Below are 17,090 nucleotides of genomic sequence, written 5' to 3'. Positions count from 1 at the left end.
GCTGCCCAGGAGAACTCTCTTAAGTGTCACGCCAAAGTTTTGACGACCCTTTATGTGCATAAGCTAATTATCGCCGAGGGTTCTGCCCAATCCGACCTTGCAAAGACTCTTGAAACAGCCCTTGCACGTAAACACCAAGTTTACATACTCCTGATGACCTAGAAGCATGCAATATGCGTTTAGTGGCCGCGGTATACCGTGTTCCAAGGATCCTCCATCGGTAGTCTAACCAGTCCTATGCCCATGCGGTGCTACTATGACAAGGCGATGTAAAACACAGCTAAAAACTTAGAACAGATATATTACGGCTTGGCTCTTGTGTAGTCTTGCTCTGAAGTTAACAGCATGCAAATTGGCATTGAAACATTAAAAAACACTGGGCTGGAATCAAGATGACAGTTATGTGGTTGGAGGAAACACCTGGTGAATTTCTTCTTAGGTTACCGATGTCTCCGTAGGCCGCTGGATGACACTGTTTCACTCTCAGCCAATCGCATTCAATCGAAGCTTATGTAGATAAAGTTTCGACCCGGTCCGATAGAAAGTATGCTCCCGAAGTCGTGATCTTGCGACGGTGTTATTTTATGTAATTATTCAGCCCATTCAGGGTAACATCTCTCTGGTACTGCATATCTGTGGCGCCGATAATCCATCCGACGACATAGCTTCTTCGGCTCCAGAAGCATACGTTACGTACGTATTACACAGGGACAAAAGCGCATATGGAGGAGCGTAGGCTTTCGTGCTCTGCCGCTGATGCTCGAAAGAACATCGCCTTCTCTGCGCACTCAGACAGATGATAGATGGTTGTTCGTCTTCGCTATGATAATTCGACACGTCCATAAGCTGCTCAGAGATCCATTGAGCAATCACTGGCTGCATCATTCTGAGCAAATTCAGCCTGGGCATTGCGCATCATGTAAGCGATATCGAACTCGAAGATTTCTTGGATTACCACCATTACTGGAAGTCGTCAACCGAAGACCCTGCTAACGTGTTCCACGGGTGAGCACGGGCGAGCGCTGCACCATGAAGTAATATGAGAAGCGCCGCCTTCTCTGGCGTCTGTGTTGAGGTGTACATCGCTATCGTGCAATTTTGTAGAAGGAAGGTTTAGTGTTGAGTTAGGATGAGTGCCATAATAGCAGTAATGGAAGACAGGAGCAGGTAGGACGGTGCTAGTTATCATGTGATTAGCGCGAGACGTGACGGACATAGAAATTATGCTTCAAATGTTTAATTACATAATACATAACTAGTACTTAATAGAAATCCCTTGAATATTAGCTTGAATGTTTATCTCTGCTATCCTTTCAAACTACTTCACCTCACCTTCTTCCAGGTTGCAACGCTGATGTCTTGATGTTCTCAGAAAGTCCTTGGAGAAGTTTCGCGGCATTCCACGCTGCTGGAAGACTCTTCATTCTCTCATGACTAGAAGTCGCTTGTGTCATGTACATGTACCAGGTATCAATTTGACGGTTCTCTTTTATCTCCATTGTTTCCATCATCTTCTCCACGTCTGACATGATACCAAGAGCGAGTCCAAACCAGGCCGGTCCAATAGGCTCCAAATTGTAGATGCTGTTCTTTCGCAGAAACAACCATAAGTCTACACAAGACATCTGGTTGATGCTTTGTCTTGCTGTGGCACCGGAAAAACTTATCGAATGGTCAAAGATTGTTCCATATGCCTACCGGAATCGCCCCTCGACCATTGAGAACCCATCATGTGGGCCAAATCCGACCTTTCGAAACTTCTTGAAGTACATGGCTGGAGTGTATGATGATAGTAACTTTGGTATACCTTTGATACATTTCGTAGTGTCTCTCAAGGTCTCCATGTCTCTGTAAATTCCTACGGAGGGCGAATCCATTGGTAAATCTTGCTGTCCGACATTGTCGTTGCTGTCGATTTTGGTAGGAATATAGAACCTTCTTCTGCGGTCTGTTCTTCGCCATCAATAGAAATACGACGCCGCCTCGAATCTATCCACTGAAATGGTCGTGACCAAGTAGGCACGAAGTGGCTCTGGCGACTCAAGACCTAACTGTGCTTGTAGCATGATCAGCAGTCGCGCGTGCTGGTTGTTGAGGTGTCGGCCTTTCACCCGCCGCTCTTTGGAGTTGCTGCTGTTTCTATTGAAATTTATGATCGGCGTGAAGGTTGTTGCTTCTTGGAAAAACGTATAGTTTCTAGATCCCTAGGCATGGTCTTTCCTACCCTTATGGCCTGTTGCGACCCACAGCCGATACAACTCTTTCTTAATGAGCTGTTGAGCACTAGCATCACATGTGACTTTGAACACTTCCAGGCACCCTTGTGTTACTCATCGAGAGCAATGGCCTCTGGTGGCGGTAGGGAGAGTTCTTTCCACTTTTGACCTGGGGCTTCGTGATGTCTGTGTTCCGGGACGTATTGCAACGGGGGAAGTGTGTCATGTGCCTAATCGAATGTCTTTGGATCGAATGGGGGAAACCCCAGGCCCATTGTACATTTCTACGGAGGGAGAGTTCTTTGGTACGTTAAGTATCGTTCAAGGCTTGCTCCTGAGAGTATGTATTGGCGCGCGACCCAATAGTGGGGCCTTTGCCATGTCGGTAAAGAGGCTATTTCGACAGGAGTCCTCACGACTTGAAGATGAACTTGTCTTCCATACCACCCTAGCAACAAGAGGACTCTGAATTGCTCCCGATCTGGGGGTATATGTTGGAAGGTGCAATGGACGCCGATGTATGGCTTTGTTGTGACCAGCTCGTGGAAGCACCGATTTCCGACGGCGACGTGTTGGCCGAGACCAATGTCGCGACTGCCGATGTTTCTCGGAGCCTTCTTCCGAGGGAACCGCTGTTTTAGTGACATGGGAACGTCCCAGACAGTGGTGTAGCGAGCGGGGGTCGAGCGGCCTAATCCCCGGGACGTTTTCGAGATTCACTCCATGTGGCGATGTCTGAGTGTAATCTTTGGGTAAAGCGCACGATGGCGAGACTGAATGTTGAGCTCATCGTGTACACTCATTGGCGCACTCATTGAACTGTCGACGAGCTGGTTGTTGGTCGCACACCGATGGTCATGCCCACTCAAAGGGTGAAGTGCCCGAAGAGGAGCAGTCGACACCGACCGTCGATGTATCCGTTGCAAGGCGACGAAGCGCTCTTACGCAAGGAGTTACGTATTTATGCCTTCGATCGTGCTACCATATCCGTTAGTAAGATCCTCTGCGCGCCAGTGTTCTGCATGCTAGTATTAATAGGGCGTACCTGAAGCAGTGATCGGAATGGTCTGGTCTGGTCTGGTCTGAGGGTACAGACCAGACCAGACCAGGTGCTTACATAAGGACCGGTCCGACCAGACCGGTCCGACCAACAAGACCGCCAAGAATGAGGCTGAAGCAAAGAAGGAAGCCGAAGAAATGTGTTTTACTACTGACTGTCAATCTAGTCGTCTTCGTTCTCACTATCCTCGATATCGCTGTTCCCCTCAGCTTGGGGCTTTCCATACCAGGCCCGGAGACACTCGCACGCTTCTATAATATCTGCCTTCAGCCTACCACGGCGATCGACGATAGTAAGCTTCGCGCTACTAAAAAGACGTTCGCATTCATCCGACATAGGCGAGATCGCAAACATGTCTAGAGCGAAGCGAGCGAGATCTCGTTGGGAGTCGTAGCGAGATAGCCAGTACGCAATAGCCTCATTGCAACCTGCCTCTTCGTTATGAAGCCGGTCAGTAGAGATGTATTGTTCATACAAATCAGTTGTAGAAACTGGAGCGTCTATTCGAATGCGCTTATGTTCCCGCTGGCGATCAAATGCTGGGTCAGGATCTCTCTCCTTCCTGGCTGGTGGTGGCAGCATCTCGACAGGGTACCTTCCCTTATACTCTGTCTCCCAGAGATGCTTCACCGCTAATTGTGCGTTTTCAAACCACCTCTTCTTCTCTTCGTCGCCATGAAGAACCCACTCTTGCCTGAACCATCCCCACTTGCGATATGGATCAAGGATTTGAGCCGCATAATATGCCGGTGGAAGGTCAGTATCTTCAGGGAATCGATTTTGCCAATTCAGCTGCTGATTGTTATAGTACTCAACGCACTTTAACCAAGCAGCATCAGCGCAGCCTTGAAGGTACTTCCATGTAAAGTTGTTATCGTCCTCAGTGTGGATGTCGTGGTAGTGATCCTTCGTCTCGCTTATCTCCCGGAGAAGGCAGTCCAAAGTTGAAAACCAGTCCGCAAGTGACGTCTTCTTACCTTCAGAAAGCAAAGTTGCAGCATAGAAGTCTTTGAGAGCGAGTTCAATCTTTTCAAGCTCAAACCAGTGCTGTCCATCAAGCTTAAAGTTCGCGATCCCTACGGAGCCCTTTCCAGGTACATGACGAGCCGAGAAGAGCTCTAAACGTTCTCGAACATTTAATGCACGTGTAATCGAATAAAACCATGAGTTCCAGCGGGTCGAGTTGTTCTGGATAAGCTCAAGCCCGTCGAATTGCGAAAGATCTCCGCCGATAATAATTGTAGCAAACTCCTCACGCCGTTGTGGAGTAAGCCTGATGTATCGCACCAGGTTGTGAAGACGACCCAAACATCCGAACTTCTTCCAGAGCTCTTCCACCTTCGTATAGTCGCCACGTTGATGATGCTTCTCCAGCTTCGCAAGATACTTCTCACAGTTTCGCCCCATAAGGAACGCCTGGCAACAGAGGTTGATGACATGGCCCAAGCAACGCAGCCGGCGATGACGACGTTGTTTTGACTTCATCCATGGGCAGAGATCCTTGAGTATAAACTCAACAGCGGTATCATTTGCCGAGGCATTATCCAGCATAAAGTATCCAATCTGATCTCCGCTAATGTCGTATTCTTCCAGCAATTCAAGGACCACCGATCCAAGATTCTCTCCAGTATGTTCGCCGTATATACGTCGCATACCTAAAGCGGTAACACGTCGCATGCCGGTAGTATCAATCCACATAGCGACGACGCCTAGGATAGCGTAAGGGTTTGGTGAAGTCCAGAGATCAAAGGAGATAGAGATCCTACTCCGTGAATGGTGTAGGTCCTCCCTAAGCTGTTGCTTCTTCGATATGAATGCATTCATTACCCAGCTTCGGATAGTCTTCGCAGCCTTCGGGAGGTGGTTGAGTAGTGCCGGATTTAAAAAGAGGAGTAGTTCACGAAAGTACTGGTTCTCTAATTGAAAGAAGGCGATATGGCAGTACACAATCCAACGAATTAGAAGCTCTTTAAACTTCTCTACTGACTCCTTCCAGAAAAAGATGCTGGAAGCAGCCCCATCCTTTTGCTGGTCGATTATAGACTTCCGTACAGAACCCTTTCGCTTGATGCCACTCTGGGGATCAATCTGGTGCTTCTGTTCCAGGTGATTCCGGATCCTAGAAGTGCCATTGATGACAAACAACTCTTGCTTGCTCTTCCCAACCCTGCACTCATGGCAGTAATACACCTCTTTCTTATCGCTATCTCGAATGTATTGGAGTCCGTACTTCCAGATGTGTGATGTACCTTGACGGAAATCCTTCCTTGCAATTATTGCACGTTTCACGTACGTGATACCGCCCTGCACGAACTCATCTGGAGATTCGTGATATTGAATAGGAGTGGGTGATAGTATAGGGGTGGGTGATGACGTGGGGATAGGAGATGGAGTAAGAGACGTTAAATCTAGTCTTATAATATTCGATGGGGACGGTGAGGTTGGTGTTGAAGGCTCCATAACAATAGTATATAAGTAGGTTGTTAAGGACTTGATTGTTCTATGTAAGTAGAAGACTTACCTTGATCTTAATGACTCATATTGTGCTAAATTTTCTGGCTAGATTAGTCTAAGATCTAGTCACGTGGACCTATTTATAGCCGGACCGGTCCGATCATCTAGACCGGTCCGACCACGGTCTCAAAAAATCGCCAGACCAGACCAAGTCTTGGCGGTCTAGACCAGACCAAGACCAAGTCAGACCAGACCATTCCGATCACTGGGTGGAAGAGCTCTGGAAGAAGTTCGGATGTTTGGGTCGTCTTCACAACCTGGTGCGATACATCAGGCTTACTCCACAACGGCGTGAGGAGTTTGCTACAATTATTATCGGCGGAGATCTTTCGCAATTCGACGGGCTTGAGCTTATCCAGAACAACTCGACCCGCTGGAACTCATGGTTTTATTCGATTACACGTGCATTAAATGTTCGAGAACGTTTAGAGCTCTTCTCGGCTCGTCATGTACCTGGAAAGGGCTCCGTAGGGATCGCGAACTTTAAGCTTGATGGACAGCACTGGTTTGAGCTTGAAAAGATTGAACTCGCTCTCAAAGACTTCTATGCTGCAACTTTGCTTTCTGAAGGTAAGAAGACGTCACTTGCGGACTGGTTTTCAACTTTGGACTGCCTTCTCCGGGAGATAAGCGAGACGAAGGATCACTACCACGACATCCACACTGAGGACGATAACAACTTTACATGGAAGTACCTTCAAGGCTGCGCTGATGCTGCTTGGTTAAAGTGCGTTGAGTACTATAACAATCAGCAGCTGAATTGGCAAAATCGATTCCCTGAAGATACTGACCTTCCACCGGCATATTATGCGGCTCAAATCCTTGATCCATATCGCAAGTGGGGATGGTTCAGGCAAGAGTGGGTTCTTCATGGCGACGAAGAGAAGAAGAGGTGGTTTGAAAACGCACAATTAGCGGTGAAGCATCTCTGGGAGACAGAGTATAAGGGAAGGTACCCTGTCGAGATGCTGCCACCACCAGCCAGGAAGGAGAGAGATCCTGACCCAGCATTTGATCGCCAGCGGGAACATAAGCGCATTCGAATAGACGCTCCAGTTTCTACAACTGATTTGTATGAACAATACATCTCTACTGACCGGCTTCATAACGAAGAGGCAGGTTGCAATGAGGCTATTGCGTACTGGCTATCTCGCTACGACTCCCAACGAGATCTCGCTCGCTTCGCTCTAGACATGTTTGCGATCTCGCCTATGTCGGATGAATGCGAACGTCTTTTTAGTAGCGCGAAGCTTACTATCGTCGATCGCCGTGGTAGGCTGAAGGCAGATATTATAGAAGCGTGCGAGTGTCTCCGGGCCTGGTATGGAAAGCCCCAAGCTGAGGGGAACAGCGATATCGAGGATAGTGAGAACGAAGACGACTAGATTGACAGTCAGTAGTAAAACACATTTCCTCGGCTTCCTTCTTTGCTTCAGCCTCATTCTTGGCGGTCTTGTTGGTCGGACCGGTCTGGTCGGACCGGTCCTTATGTAAGCACCTGGTCTGGTCTGGTCTGTACCCTCAGACCAGACCAGACCAGACCATTCCGATCACTGCCTGCAAGACCGTAAATGCGGTTCATAGTAGCACACTCGAACACCAAGTTACACACAAGACCAAGAACGCATACGCGCATGCGGAAAAGCCAATAGCATCGATGACCAACGCGCAACCGTCAAGCGATGGCCTTTTCGGATCAACCGAAGCAGACTTTCCAACAAGCAAGTAAAGCAAGTCACCGCTCTAAACTTGACTTGCTTGGTTCAAACATAGGCTTTACTTGACTTGCTTGGGGTGATTTTTTTACTTGCTTGACTTGCTTGTATTACTTGCAAGTACTTGGATTACTTGACTACTACAAAGAGATTAAGCTACATACAAATTACCAAAACTCAGTGTTCCACTCTAGTATGTTGTAATCTCCTACAAGCTGCTCATCTGAAAGCTTAGCCTCGCTACAGTTGTACGGTTTATAACCAGCTCGCACCCATGACCTTACTAATTGAAGAGCTGCGAGTAGCTCACTGCCCAGAGCACGTCGTTTAGGTTCAAGAAGGTCGCCAAGCTCACTGAAGAGGCGCTCACAGTCGCTGCTTGATGCTGGGATAGTCATGATATCGATTGCAAACTGCGCTAAATGCGGGTATTTCGGCAGTAGTTGTATCCAGTATTGGACAGGATTTCCATCTGCGTTGTACTGCTCCTGCGTCCACTGCGGCTCTTGTGTTTTCCAGCGCTCAAACTCGTCAAGTGGAGCCTCTCGGTCATTGTTGCGGCTAAGTATAGCAATAATTGCCTCGTCTATGTTGTTGCTACTCGGCGCAGTTGTATACCGCTGGCGTGCTCGTTGAGGTTTGTATGCCGCCCAAAGCTGTTGGAACGACGCGTTGGCACTAGTAAGCCAATCAGCTTTGTCTGCCCACGCCACATCGCAGTAGTTCTTGTAGTACGGGTGTAGGCAAACAGCGGCGTAGTAAGCGGGCGAGTCGTCGAGCTTGTTGTAGTAGTCGTTGGCTTTGCTCCACGCGGCGCGGAGGTTGACGTTGAGGTGATCCTCTGGAGCCTCGGCATGAGCGTTGAAGTCGACGTGCTCGAACGGGCGCGCCCGGGCCTCAAGCTTGCTGAGTACGTACTCAAAAACGGGTATAACCTCATAGATTGCGCCGTATTTGCCATCCTTAGAGCGTCCCTCGAGGCGTTTTGTGGCGTACTTGAGCGGCTCTAAGCAGTCCTGGTACTCTGCAATCACCGCCCAGTCAGCAGCTCGGAGCCCAGTTGATCTCATCCAGTTTGGGGCGTCGGGCCGCTTATTATTCCGCTGCGCAGCGTGCGCATCTTCAAGGATAACCCTATTGATATGATGCTCAGCGTACAAGTTATACGCGGCTTGAAGCTTGGTAGCGCGCTCAAAAGCAGCATAGTATGAGTTCCAGCGAGTGACGACAGGCTTGACTGGCTCGAGTACTTTGAGACGCCCTTCAGCAGGCAGGTTGTTGTTGGCAAGGCGCTGGTAGCCACGAAAAAGCTCGTACTGTTGCGGCGTTTTGATATAGTTGATGACGTCAACTAGCACTCCAATAGGGCCATCTTTCCGCCACTCTCGCATATACTGCTCCTCGGTATTGTACTGCTCTTGAGTGTTGCCGTAGGCGTCTTTGTTGGTGCCAAATATAATAGCCTGGCCGATGAGGTTAAGCGTGTGACAACTGCAGCGGAGGCGCCGGTGAGCGGACTCAAATTCGTACTCGCGCGCGAGCGCGGCGATCGCAGTGTCGTTGTTGGTAGCGTTGTCGAGTACAAAATAGCCTAATCGGTCGCTTGTTATTCCGTATGCTGAGAGCGTCGTCGAGATAGCTTTGGCAATAGCCTCACCGGTGTGGGCGCCAGCGAGCTCAGGCAGATCGATTGGTAAGTCTCGTATTATTCCAGCTGCGTCGGCAAAGTGAGCGACTACTCCAAAGAAGCCACGTTTACCACCCTTTGTTGTCCAGCCATCAAAGCTTACGTGTATTTTGCTTACTGAGCCTGACAGGGTGTCGATAACTTGCGGTCGTATAGACCGGAACAACCTCATCACAAAGGTAGAAACGCTGGTATTACTTACCCACAACGCTGCCTCTGCCTCTGGGTTGGCAAATCTCATCATCTCTCTAAAATCAGGCGTCGTAAGTTCGCTGAGCGGGTGGTTTCGGTTAACAAGCCACATGACAGTGGCTGTTCGAAAGCCCTCTACGTCGAAGTTTCCAAACGCGTTAGCAGTGTTTTGTTGTACGTCTAAACCAGCGTCAAAAGCTTGCCGCAACGACAGCTGGCCTCGAGCTCTCTGCGCTAACTTTGGGCCATCTTTCGTAAGGTTGTGGCCAGGCTTTGGTTGGCTGAGATGGGTGGCTGCTGAGGTTGTAGCCTGAGTAATGTTAAACAAACCACCACGGCCAGCGTCGATAGTTTTGTGTACATGGCAGTACTTGCACACAAACCAGATTCGAGATGTAGCATGGCGCTCAACAACGCGGTAGCCATACTGAAAGATCCAACTTTTTGGGCGCTTAGAACGCGCCAATGGCTTGATAAAATCAGGTAAACGTGCCCAGTCAATGCCGTCAAAGTTCTCAACTAGTGCGCTGTTTGTCTCATCCTGACCACCCTCTCCAGCCTCAGTTGTAGCCACCGTGCCAGCTCGGCTGCCCTCGGTGGGCGCGACAATCTCAGCCTCCGCCTGCGACTCTAAGAACTGCAACTCGAAGGTAGGTATTGGCGGCGAGGCGTTAGCCTGGCTTGCGGCAGCTAGGGTTTTGCGAGGTGATCGACGCTGAGGTCTAGGCTTAGATGCAGGCTTAGATGCAGGCTCAGGTGAAGCCTCAGGAGTTGAGGCGACGTTGTTGGTGGCAGCGGCTACTTTCGTACGTTTGCTCCGAGCAGAAGTTTGTGGTAGGCGACGTTTGGCCATATTGGGGGTATCAGGGCAGTATAAATCACTGGAAAACGCGTTGCTATAGGGGATACTGCATTGCGATAGGCTTCTAGACAGGCGTACGTCGAGATTGGAGCAATGCGCTAGACTAAGGCTAACGTTATTTGATAGCCGCTTAGCCTGTTTGGGACTCAACCGAGGCAACTGCAACACTTCAAAACCATCGCGACATCTACCGTACAGCAGTTTTAGCACCCTCATCACAGTAACGCTAAAACAACCAAGTAAACCAAGTAAGCCAAGCAAGCAAAGTATCTTGACTTGACTTGCTTGCTTAGCTGCCCAGCTCTTACTTGACTTGCTTGCTTGGTTTAAACCAAGCAAGTCAAGCAAGTAATCCAAGTCAACTTGCTTTTTGGAAAGTCTGAACCGAAGGTCCATTTCCAGAACAGTCAGCACCGATGGCTACTACCCAACCATCAGCAAGAGTACCGCCTATTCCTTTGACCAACTGGGGTGGATTCAACCCCCCTGGTCGCGGAAAAACTACATCAACGGTCAACGACGAATATGTTCAACCTTTTCGCGGCAAATTTTCAGGCGCACCAACTCAAGAAAAAGCCTCAGAGGGTGGACATTACAAGACCCGCACTCATCAACGCCGAGTCAGACCGACAAACTCGCAAACACTAGGACGTCACAGAGAACCTCAGGGATGAGTTCGATGGCATGCTTTGGATGACCTACGCGACGATAAAGACCTACCCAAGAGAACGAACAACCATGGAATTCCAAGACACGATGAAAAAGACCGTATCAAGAGAGTGGGACATTAGGATATCAAGACACAAAGGCAAGGATAAGAAGCCATTCTTACTGCTGCGAGGTTTTCAAGCGGGATAGATGAATAGCATATTAGTTCGTACCAAATACAACATGCTTGCATTGAAACTTTATAATGTAGTGATTAGGCATTGTGTATTGTCCAGGTTCAATGTCATTTATTTTTCGTAGGTAGTATCTCAGCATGGGTATGCTAGTTGTGATACTAACCATGGAGCCCACAACGCCTGCGAGTACAACAAAGATAGCACACGAGAGCCATTCCGATGGCTTCACTCGTCCGCAAACTCCCCTGCAACGAACCAAGTCAAACACGTCTTCTCCACCATCCCTTGCGCTATCATTGTAACGACAAGCCGATGGGATAGCAGTTCTACAAACTGCTTTTTGATGAATGTGCAGACAAGGGTATAAGCATGAGTCCTAGTAAACGACTCTCAGCTGCTTCAAGAAAGCAGGATGTAGTTCTTTACCCTTGAGATCACATCGTCGCTGTATTAAAAATCCTCATAAATATACATCAGCCGTTCCATTATCACTAGCAAAGACCTCATAATCATTCACCCTCGAACAAACGCAAACAAAACTTTAAACAGCTTAAAAGCGGATGTCATTCCTCGCACTAGAATTATTTAACTTTCATGGATATCATTACACACATCTCCTCCTCCTCCTCCTCCTCCTCCTCGTTTTCATTTTCATCTTACTACCTTGCCCTACGCTTAGTACGCAACCATCTGGTTCAAGCCCGCAGTCTCACGCTCAAAGTTCTTGTGCTGAGAAATCGAAAACAGGTACGCGCTAGTGAAGTCCATTGCTTCCTTGGCCATGTTGACAGCTTCCTTGAAGCTCTCGGGCTGGACTTTGCTGGCAGTCACAACACCGTACGAGTTGACCACGTCACCGGCAGCCGAGAACTCCATGCCGTGAAGGTCGACGGCCTGCTTGATGAATGAGACTGCCTCGCCGGTTCCACCAATGGCCTTGAGGTGACCAAATGCTTCACGGACCCAGTGTACCGCACGTCCGTTCTTGCTGAGTGTCTCAATTGACTTTGCGCCGCCGGGTACGAAGACACTGTCGTACATGGTGGATCGCTGGCCTTCGAGGTGGTGGTCTGCTACGACGCCTGGGCCGCTGCGGTCCTCGCCGTCGGCGTAGATCTTGTTTCTCCGTGGCGAGATGGTGAAGGGAAGGGCTCCGGCCGCGGTCAAAGCAGCCTTGATGCCGTTGTATGCAACCTGGTCGTAGCCATCGGCGATGAGAATGGCGACCATGCGGGTGGCAATGGTGGGCTTCTGGGGCATAAATTCCATCTGCGAGAGACCCTTGGCCTTCTTGTTGTGCTTGGGGCGCGTCTGCTGGGTAGGTTGATCGGCACCAACCATGTCTGCAACGCTCTGGGCAAGCTCAAGATCGATCTCGCATAGGCGCTCACAGAGACGCTTGTAGACTACAGGGTCGTCGCAGTGGTCAAGTTCGAAGGCGAAAGCATCCTTCATGTGCATCTTTTCGTTCTCCGACATGGAGTTGTAAAAGAGCTCAGCCTGGTTCTTGTGCTCCCTGAACTTCTTGCTTTGCATGCGAGCCTTGATGCCTACAGTCTTCTCGGGGAAGTCGATGTAAGCGCCCTCCTTCTCGGTAGCAGGGGGCACAGTCTGGAAGCGGTTAGGCCAGTAGTTGACTTTACCCTTGGTGATTGTGTGTCGCATAGCACCGTCGCGGTTGAAGTTCATGACAGGACAGACGGGCTTGTTGATGGGCAATTCCTCCCAGTTAACGCCAAGACGAGAGAGCTGAGTGTCCTGGTAAGAGAAGTTGCGTCCCTGGAGGAGAGGGTCGTTACTGAAGCCGATACCGGGGACGATGTGGCTTGTGCAGAAGGCGACTTGCTCGGTCTGGGTGAAGAACTCGTCTGGGTTTTGGTTGAGTTCAAGCTCACCAATATACCGGATAGGAACCAATTCCTCGGGCCAAATCTTGGTGGCGTCGAGGATGTCGAAATCGAAGTCATGCTCCTTAGATTCAGGGAGAACCTGGATACCAAACTTCCACTTGGGGTAGGCGCCACTTTCAATGGCCATCCACAGATCCTTGCGGTGGAAGTCAGGGTCTTGACCGGCGATCTTGAGGGCTTCATCCCACACAAAGCTGTGTACTCCAAGCTCGGGTGTAAAGTGGAACTTGACAAAGTGCCTCTCACCCTTGGCGTTCATCAGTGTGTAAGTGTTGACGCCAAAACCCTGCATCATACGATACGAGCGGGGAATCGTGCGATCTGACATGGCCCACATGAACATATGCGTAGCCTCTGAATGAGAGTAAGTGAAGTCCCAGAAGTTGTTGTGAGCAGTCTGGGCCTGGGGAACCTCGCAGTCAGGCTCTGGCTTGCCTGCGTGGATCACGTCAGGAAACTTCATCGAGTCCCTGGAGTGAGTTAGTAAAACTTCGTGATTACGTGGGTTATCCTAGACATTGAAGAGACGACACCCAAACCCCACATATCTAGCAATACCAGACAAAGTAGGCATGTCTCATTTCCCCTGTGGTTATGTGGTGGTGATTTGTGACTTACTGGATGAAAAACACAGGAATGTTGTTTCCGACGATATCCCAGTTGCCCTCCTCTGTGTAGAACTTGACAGCAAAGCCACGTACATCGCGAACGGTGTCAGCTGAGCCACGGCTGCCCAGGACAGTCGAGAATCGTAGGAAGACGGGGGTTTCGCGCGATGTATCCGTCAAAACACCCGCAGATGTGACGTCTTCTGCCGATTCAAAGAGAGTGAATTTACCAAAGGCACCTGAGCCACGGGCGTGGACAACGCGCTCGGGGATACGTTCGTGGTCGAAGCGGTGGATCTGAGGACGTTAGACCATAATTCGATACAAGTGGCGATTACATACCTTCTCACGAGCGAATTGATCCTCCAACAGCGAAGGGCCAGTCTGGTCGTCCGTTGCAACCTTTAGCCAGTCGTCGGTGTTGTTCTGCTTGACACCGTAGTCGCTGGTGATGCGCCACTTGTCGTCGTGGACATCCTTTGTGACGGCGGCGAGTTGAGCCATCTTGCCCGTCTTCTCACCCACGAGGCCCTTGGCCTTCTCCGCAGCGTTTCCTAGTATTTCAGACGCCATATTGTTGAAAGTCGTAAAAGATTGAGTCGATTGGCAAAGTCAATCGTCGTGGCAGACAAGTTTTCGCGCTGTGCGCTGCCCTTTGTATGGCAGCCGTTCTGCAATCTGTTTACACTTTGACGTCATGGCGACGTGTGGTCCGCTGCACTTCGGCTTCAAGTTGCCTAAGCCTCTGCCACGCGCTCTCTCAAAATGCGTTCATGCACTACGCTTACAGGTGGAGAGGATCATTGTGGCCAATAGCAGGACTGATTATGTTCGATCATCGTAATCTGAGCATCTCGAGTGACTGCCGAGGGACGCCGATGTGCCACGCGAGGCTCGACTTTGCCATGCCCCGCAACTAGTCCCGGACATGGTCAATTCGAGATTCGCATGCTGAAAAATAGCGCGGCTCTGAATGAACAGATAGCGGGTCTTGATGTAATGTTTCGCCATACGAAAGCAGACAGGTCCCGCGGTAGAGAGCAAAACGGTGCGTTTGAGGCTCTTAGGAGAAATCCTGCGATGACGTCAGCGACTGGAAAATCCAAAGGCAGTGCGATCCCACGTGTGAATGCCCCGCACGTTCCCCACTGTGACAGATGATTTACAAGTGACTTACAACGTGCGAGAAAAAACTTGAGCAAACACGACCTACCGACATACCATGGAGCGGCGGGAAGAGCTCCTGTCATTGTGTCTCTGCCGAAAAGCGGAGCGGATACACCGTTGAAGACATTGTATCGACAGCTTAAGCTTTAGCTGACCAAACTTTAATTATCGGAGCCGGAAGGAATTGAGCGACGTCGGTGTTGTCCGCATGAGGTATCACGATAACCGTTTCGTCAGTCGCAAAACAATGACGACGCTAACCACACTCCCATAATCCGCTGCAACTAAGCAAAGCTGGAAATGCCGTAGTGGTCTGCGTCTCTAGGGCCATACAGGGGTCCCGGAACATGCTCCGCCTAACGAATCTTGCTACAAAAAGTTTGTGAGACTGAAGCAAGCCGGTTAACGCTAATGCGGGGATCGCCTTTTTTATGAGGCAGGAGACCAAACGGTTTACGGAGTAGCAATAGCGTGCTTCAAGACGCGAATGCGACGGGCAACCTTTGAGTTTTTGTGATTTGAAGCTGGCCTATCCCCGTATCTACCCATCTGCCGAAAAGTTCCGTGCAGGCGAGTTTGTGTCTGCGGAAAACCTGTCAACCAGGCTACCAGTCGAGACCCGCGGCACTACGGATAATCTGACATCAATTGGACCGACTGCGTAGATCCTATCTATGCTAGGATTGACTGGCACTAGCATCGGCGTCCAATCAAGCCTTGAACGATCGACTGGCGTGGTACAAGGCCTGTGTACCTTGCATCTGCTGCGAAGTCTCCGCATGTTCCGGAGGCTCACGGTACGGAAAGCTTTTCCAAAGTTCCAGGGTCGCAGTAAGCAAAGTGCGGCGCAATTTGCTAAGGTTTGCTTTTTATCATCTGTCGGGGCGGCCGCAACCAGACCCGGTCGCTAAAAGAGCAGACAAATGTGTTGCGGTATACCAGGTAGATATGTGCTGTTTAATGACGTATCATCAAGTGACACGCGTCGGCGTCAGTCTCCGCGCGCCCGCCATTCACAGGTATCCTAAGCTCTTAGTGCACTCGAGTAGTCTTAATGGTTTGCCAACTACACCTTGACAGCTGAATAGGCGGCTATGTATCCCTCACAATAGGCCAGAGAAGTCTAATCAGCTGGATATGTGGCTATGCATCCGCCAATATCCGCCAACGAGGATCATTCATTTCGTGATTGCCGTGTGCGCAGGAATGATGTGTTATCGATAGACGTGTGGGGACGCTGGTCTGGCTTTTTGCACACTTCTTGGAGGGCGGATACGTAGGCGCGCATTGGTGTGACGAACGAGGTGCGTGGGATGGAATTGCCTCAGGCAGAGATTTGGAGCGGGGTCTTGGTACTGGCAAGTGCCGTTATGCGACTTCTGTGGACTTGCATGTCGAGCTGTACTGCACTCATTGCTCACGCCATGTCGCTGTGCTTTGCCAAAGGGCTTTTGCGTAGACGCGCCTGAGCGGGTTAGCACGGGCGCAGTTCGGACGCAGATCTCATTGTAGGTAAGTGGGCAAGGAGCAAGCCTCAACAAGATGCAGGACTGTGGTTTGGTCTGCAAGAAGCCAAGTAGCCGCGAGTACGCGAAGGAATGGGGAAAGAGGACTGGCATCCGTTGAGGGAGCGGGGCAGGTCCGATTCTACTTGTAGCCGTTGATCATGCGCTCACGGCATTTGCAACATGTTTGATGCTAGCTGGCAGCTACATGGCCAATTCTCCAGCCAGCTAGAGCTCCGTTGCGCCACCATCAGATACGCAGACGATGTCTGCACAAGCTGGAAATGGTGCCCGATGCCGTCAACGGGTTTGGTGGTCAACGGAGGTTTCAAGGGAAAGGGCCGCTGTCACAAGCGCACCATTGGCATAGCGTGGCCGAATTAGGGCTCAAGGGCATCGCGCATGGTAAGCGCAACCGAGAAATGTCATCCTGGAGATCATCGCCGGGCTGACCTGTCCGACCATGCAGAGTCGGCCGAGTCACAGTCCATCCTTTGACGATAGAGCGTGAGTCGACCTGCACCCTCTCTGATTACTGATTTTGGACTCGCTCTGGATGGCACCCCACACTACACGCATGTGCCGACAGTGGTGAGGGAAAAAGCCTCAAGATAGCCGAGAAATTGCCGGACCACATTGGTCAGATGAGCGTGTTATGATGTGCGTAACAAGGCGGAAACAAGCCACACATGAAGGCACAGGGGAGACGAGTTGCGTATTCTAATTTCCAGGCCGCGAGTAGCAGTGGCCCCGACCTTCCACGTCGGGAGTTGGGCGAAACATGACCTGGCTCAGGGCAATCGTCATGA

At 50.2% G+C, this 17,090-nt stretch overlaps 5 protein-coding genes across 5 annotated transcripts; 2 read left to right on the top strand and 3 right to left on the bottom strand.

Annotated features, from left to right (window-relative positions):
• Nucleotides 1-3,438: 3,438 nt before the first annotated feature.
• PtrM4_116900 (uncharacterized protein) lies at nucleotides 3,439-5,736 on the bottom strand (the record flags this gene model as incomplete). Its single annotated transcript, XM_066108241.1, has 1 exon — nucleotides 3,439-5,736. The coding sequence occupies one exon, from the start codon at nucleotides 5,734-5,736 to the stop codon at nucleotides 3,439-3,441; it is 2,298 nt and encodes a 765-aa protein (XP_065961426.1).
• A 289-nt stretch (nucleotides 5,737-6,025) lies between these two features.
• Nucleotides 6,026-7,175, top strand: PtrM4_116890 (uncharacterized protein; the record flags this gene model as incomplete). The annotated part of the gene is made up of 2 exons (XM_066108240.1): nucleotides 6,026-6,033; nucleotides 6,065-7,175. The coding sequence occupies 2 exons, from the start codon at nucleotides 6,026-6,028 to the stop codon at nucleotides 7,173-7,175; spliced, it is 1,119 nt and encodes a 372-aa protein (XP_065961425.1).
• Nucleotides 7,176-7,672: 497 nt separating this feature from the next.
• Nucleotides 7,673-10,237, bottom strand: PtrM4_116880 (uncharacterized protein; the record flags this gene model as incomplete). The annotated part of the gene is made up of 1 exon (XM_066108239.1): nucleotides 7,673-10,237. The coding sequence occupies one exon, from the start codon at nucleotides 10,235-10,237 to the stop codon at nucleotides 7,673-7,675; it is 2,565 nt and encodes an 854-aa protein (XP_065961424.1).
• A 1,529-nt stretch (nucleotides 10,238-11,766) lies between these two features.
• PtrM4_116870 (KatE, Catalase) lies at nucleotides 11,767-14,182 on the bottom strand (the record flags this gene model as incomplete). The annotated part of the gene is made up of 3 exons (XM_001935042.1): nucleotides 11,767-13,471; nucleotides 13,620-13,906; nucleotides 13,952-14,182. The coding sequence occupies 3 exons, from the start codon at nucleotides 14,180-14,182 to the stop codon at nucleotides 11,767-11,769; spliced, it is 2,223 nt and encodes a 740-aa protein (XP_001935077.1).
• A 2,383-nt stretch (nucleotides 14,183-16,565) lies between these two features.
• PtrM4_116860 (uncharacterized protein) lies at nucleotides 16,566-16,779 on the top strand (the record flags this gene model as incomplete). The annotated part of the gene is made up of 2 exons (XM_066108238.1): nucleotides 16,566-16,686; nucleotides 16,751-16,779. The coding sequence occupies 2 exons, from the start codon at nucleotides 16,566-16,568 to the stop codon at nucleotides 16,777-16,779; spliced, it is 150 nt and encodes a 49-aa protein (XP_065961423.1).
• Between the last annotated feature and the right edge of the window lie 311 nt (nucleotides 16,780-17,090).

Source organism: Pyrenophora tritici-repentis, chromosome 6, assembly GCF_003171515.1.
Source record: "Pyrenophora tritici-repentis strain M4 chromosome 6, whole genome shotgun sequence".
Taxonomy (NCBI): domain Eukaryota; kingdom Fungi; phylum Ascomycota; class Dothideomycetes; order Pleosporales; family Pleosporaceae; genus Pyrenophora; species Pyrenophora tritici-repentis.
The sequence above is the reverse complement of the archived record's forward strand: the minus strand, read 5'-3'. Positions and strand labels throughout refer to the sequence as shown.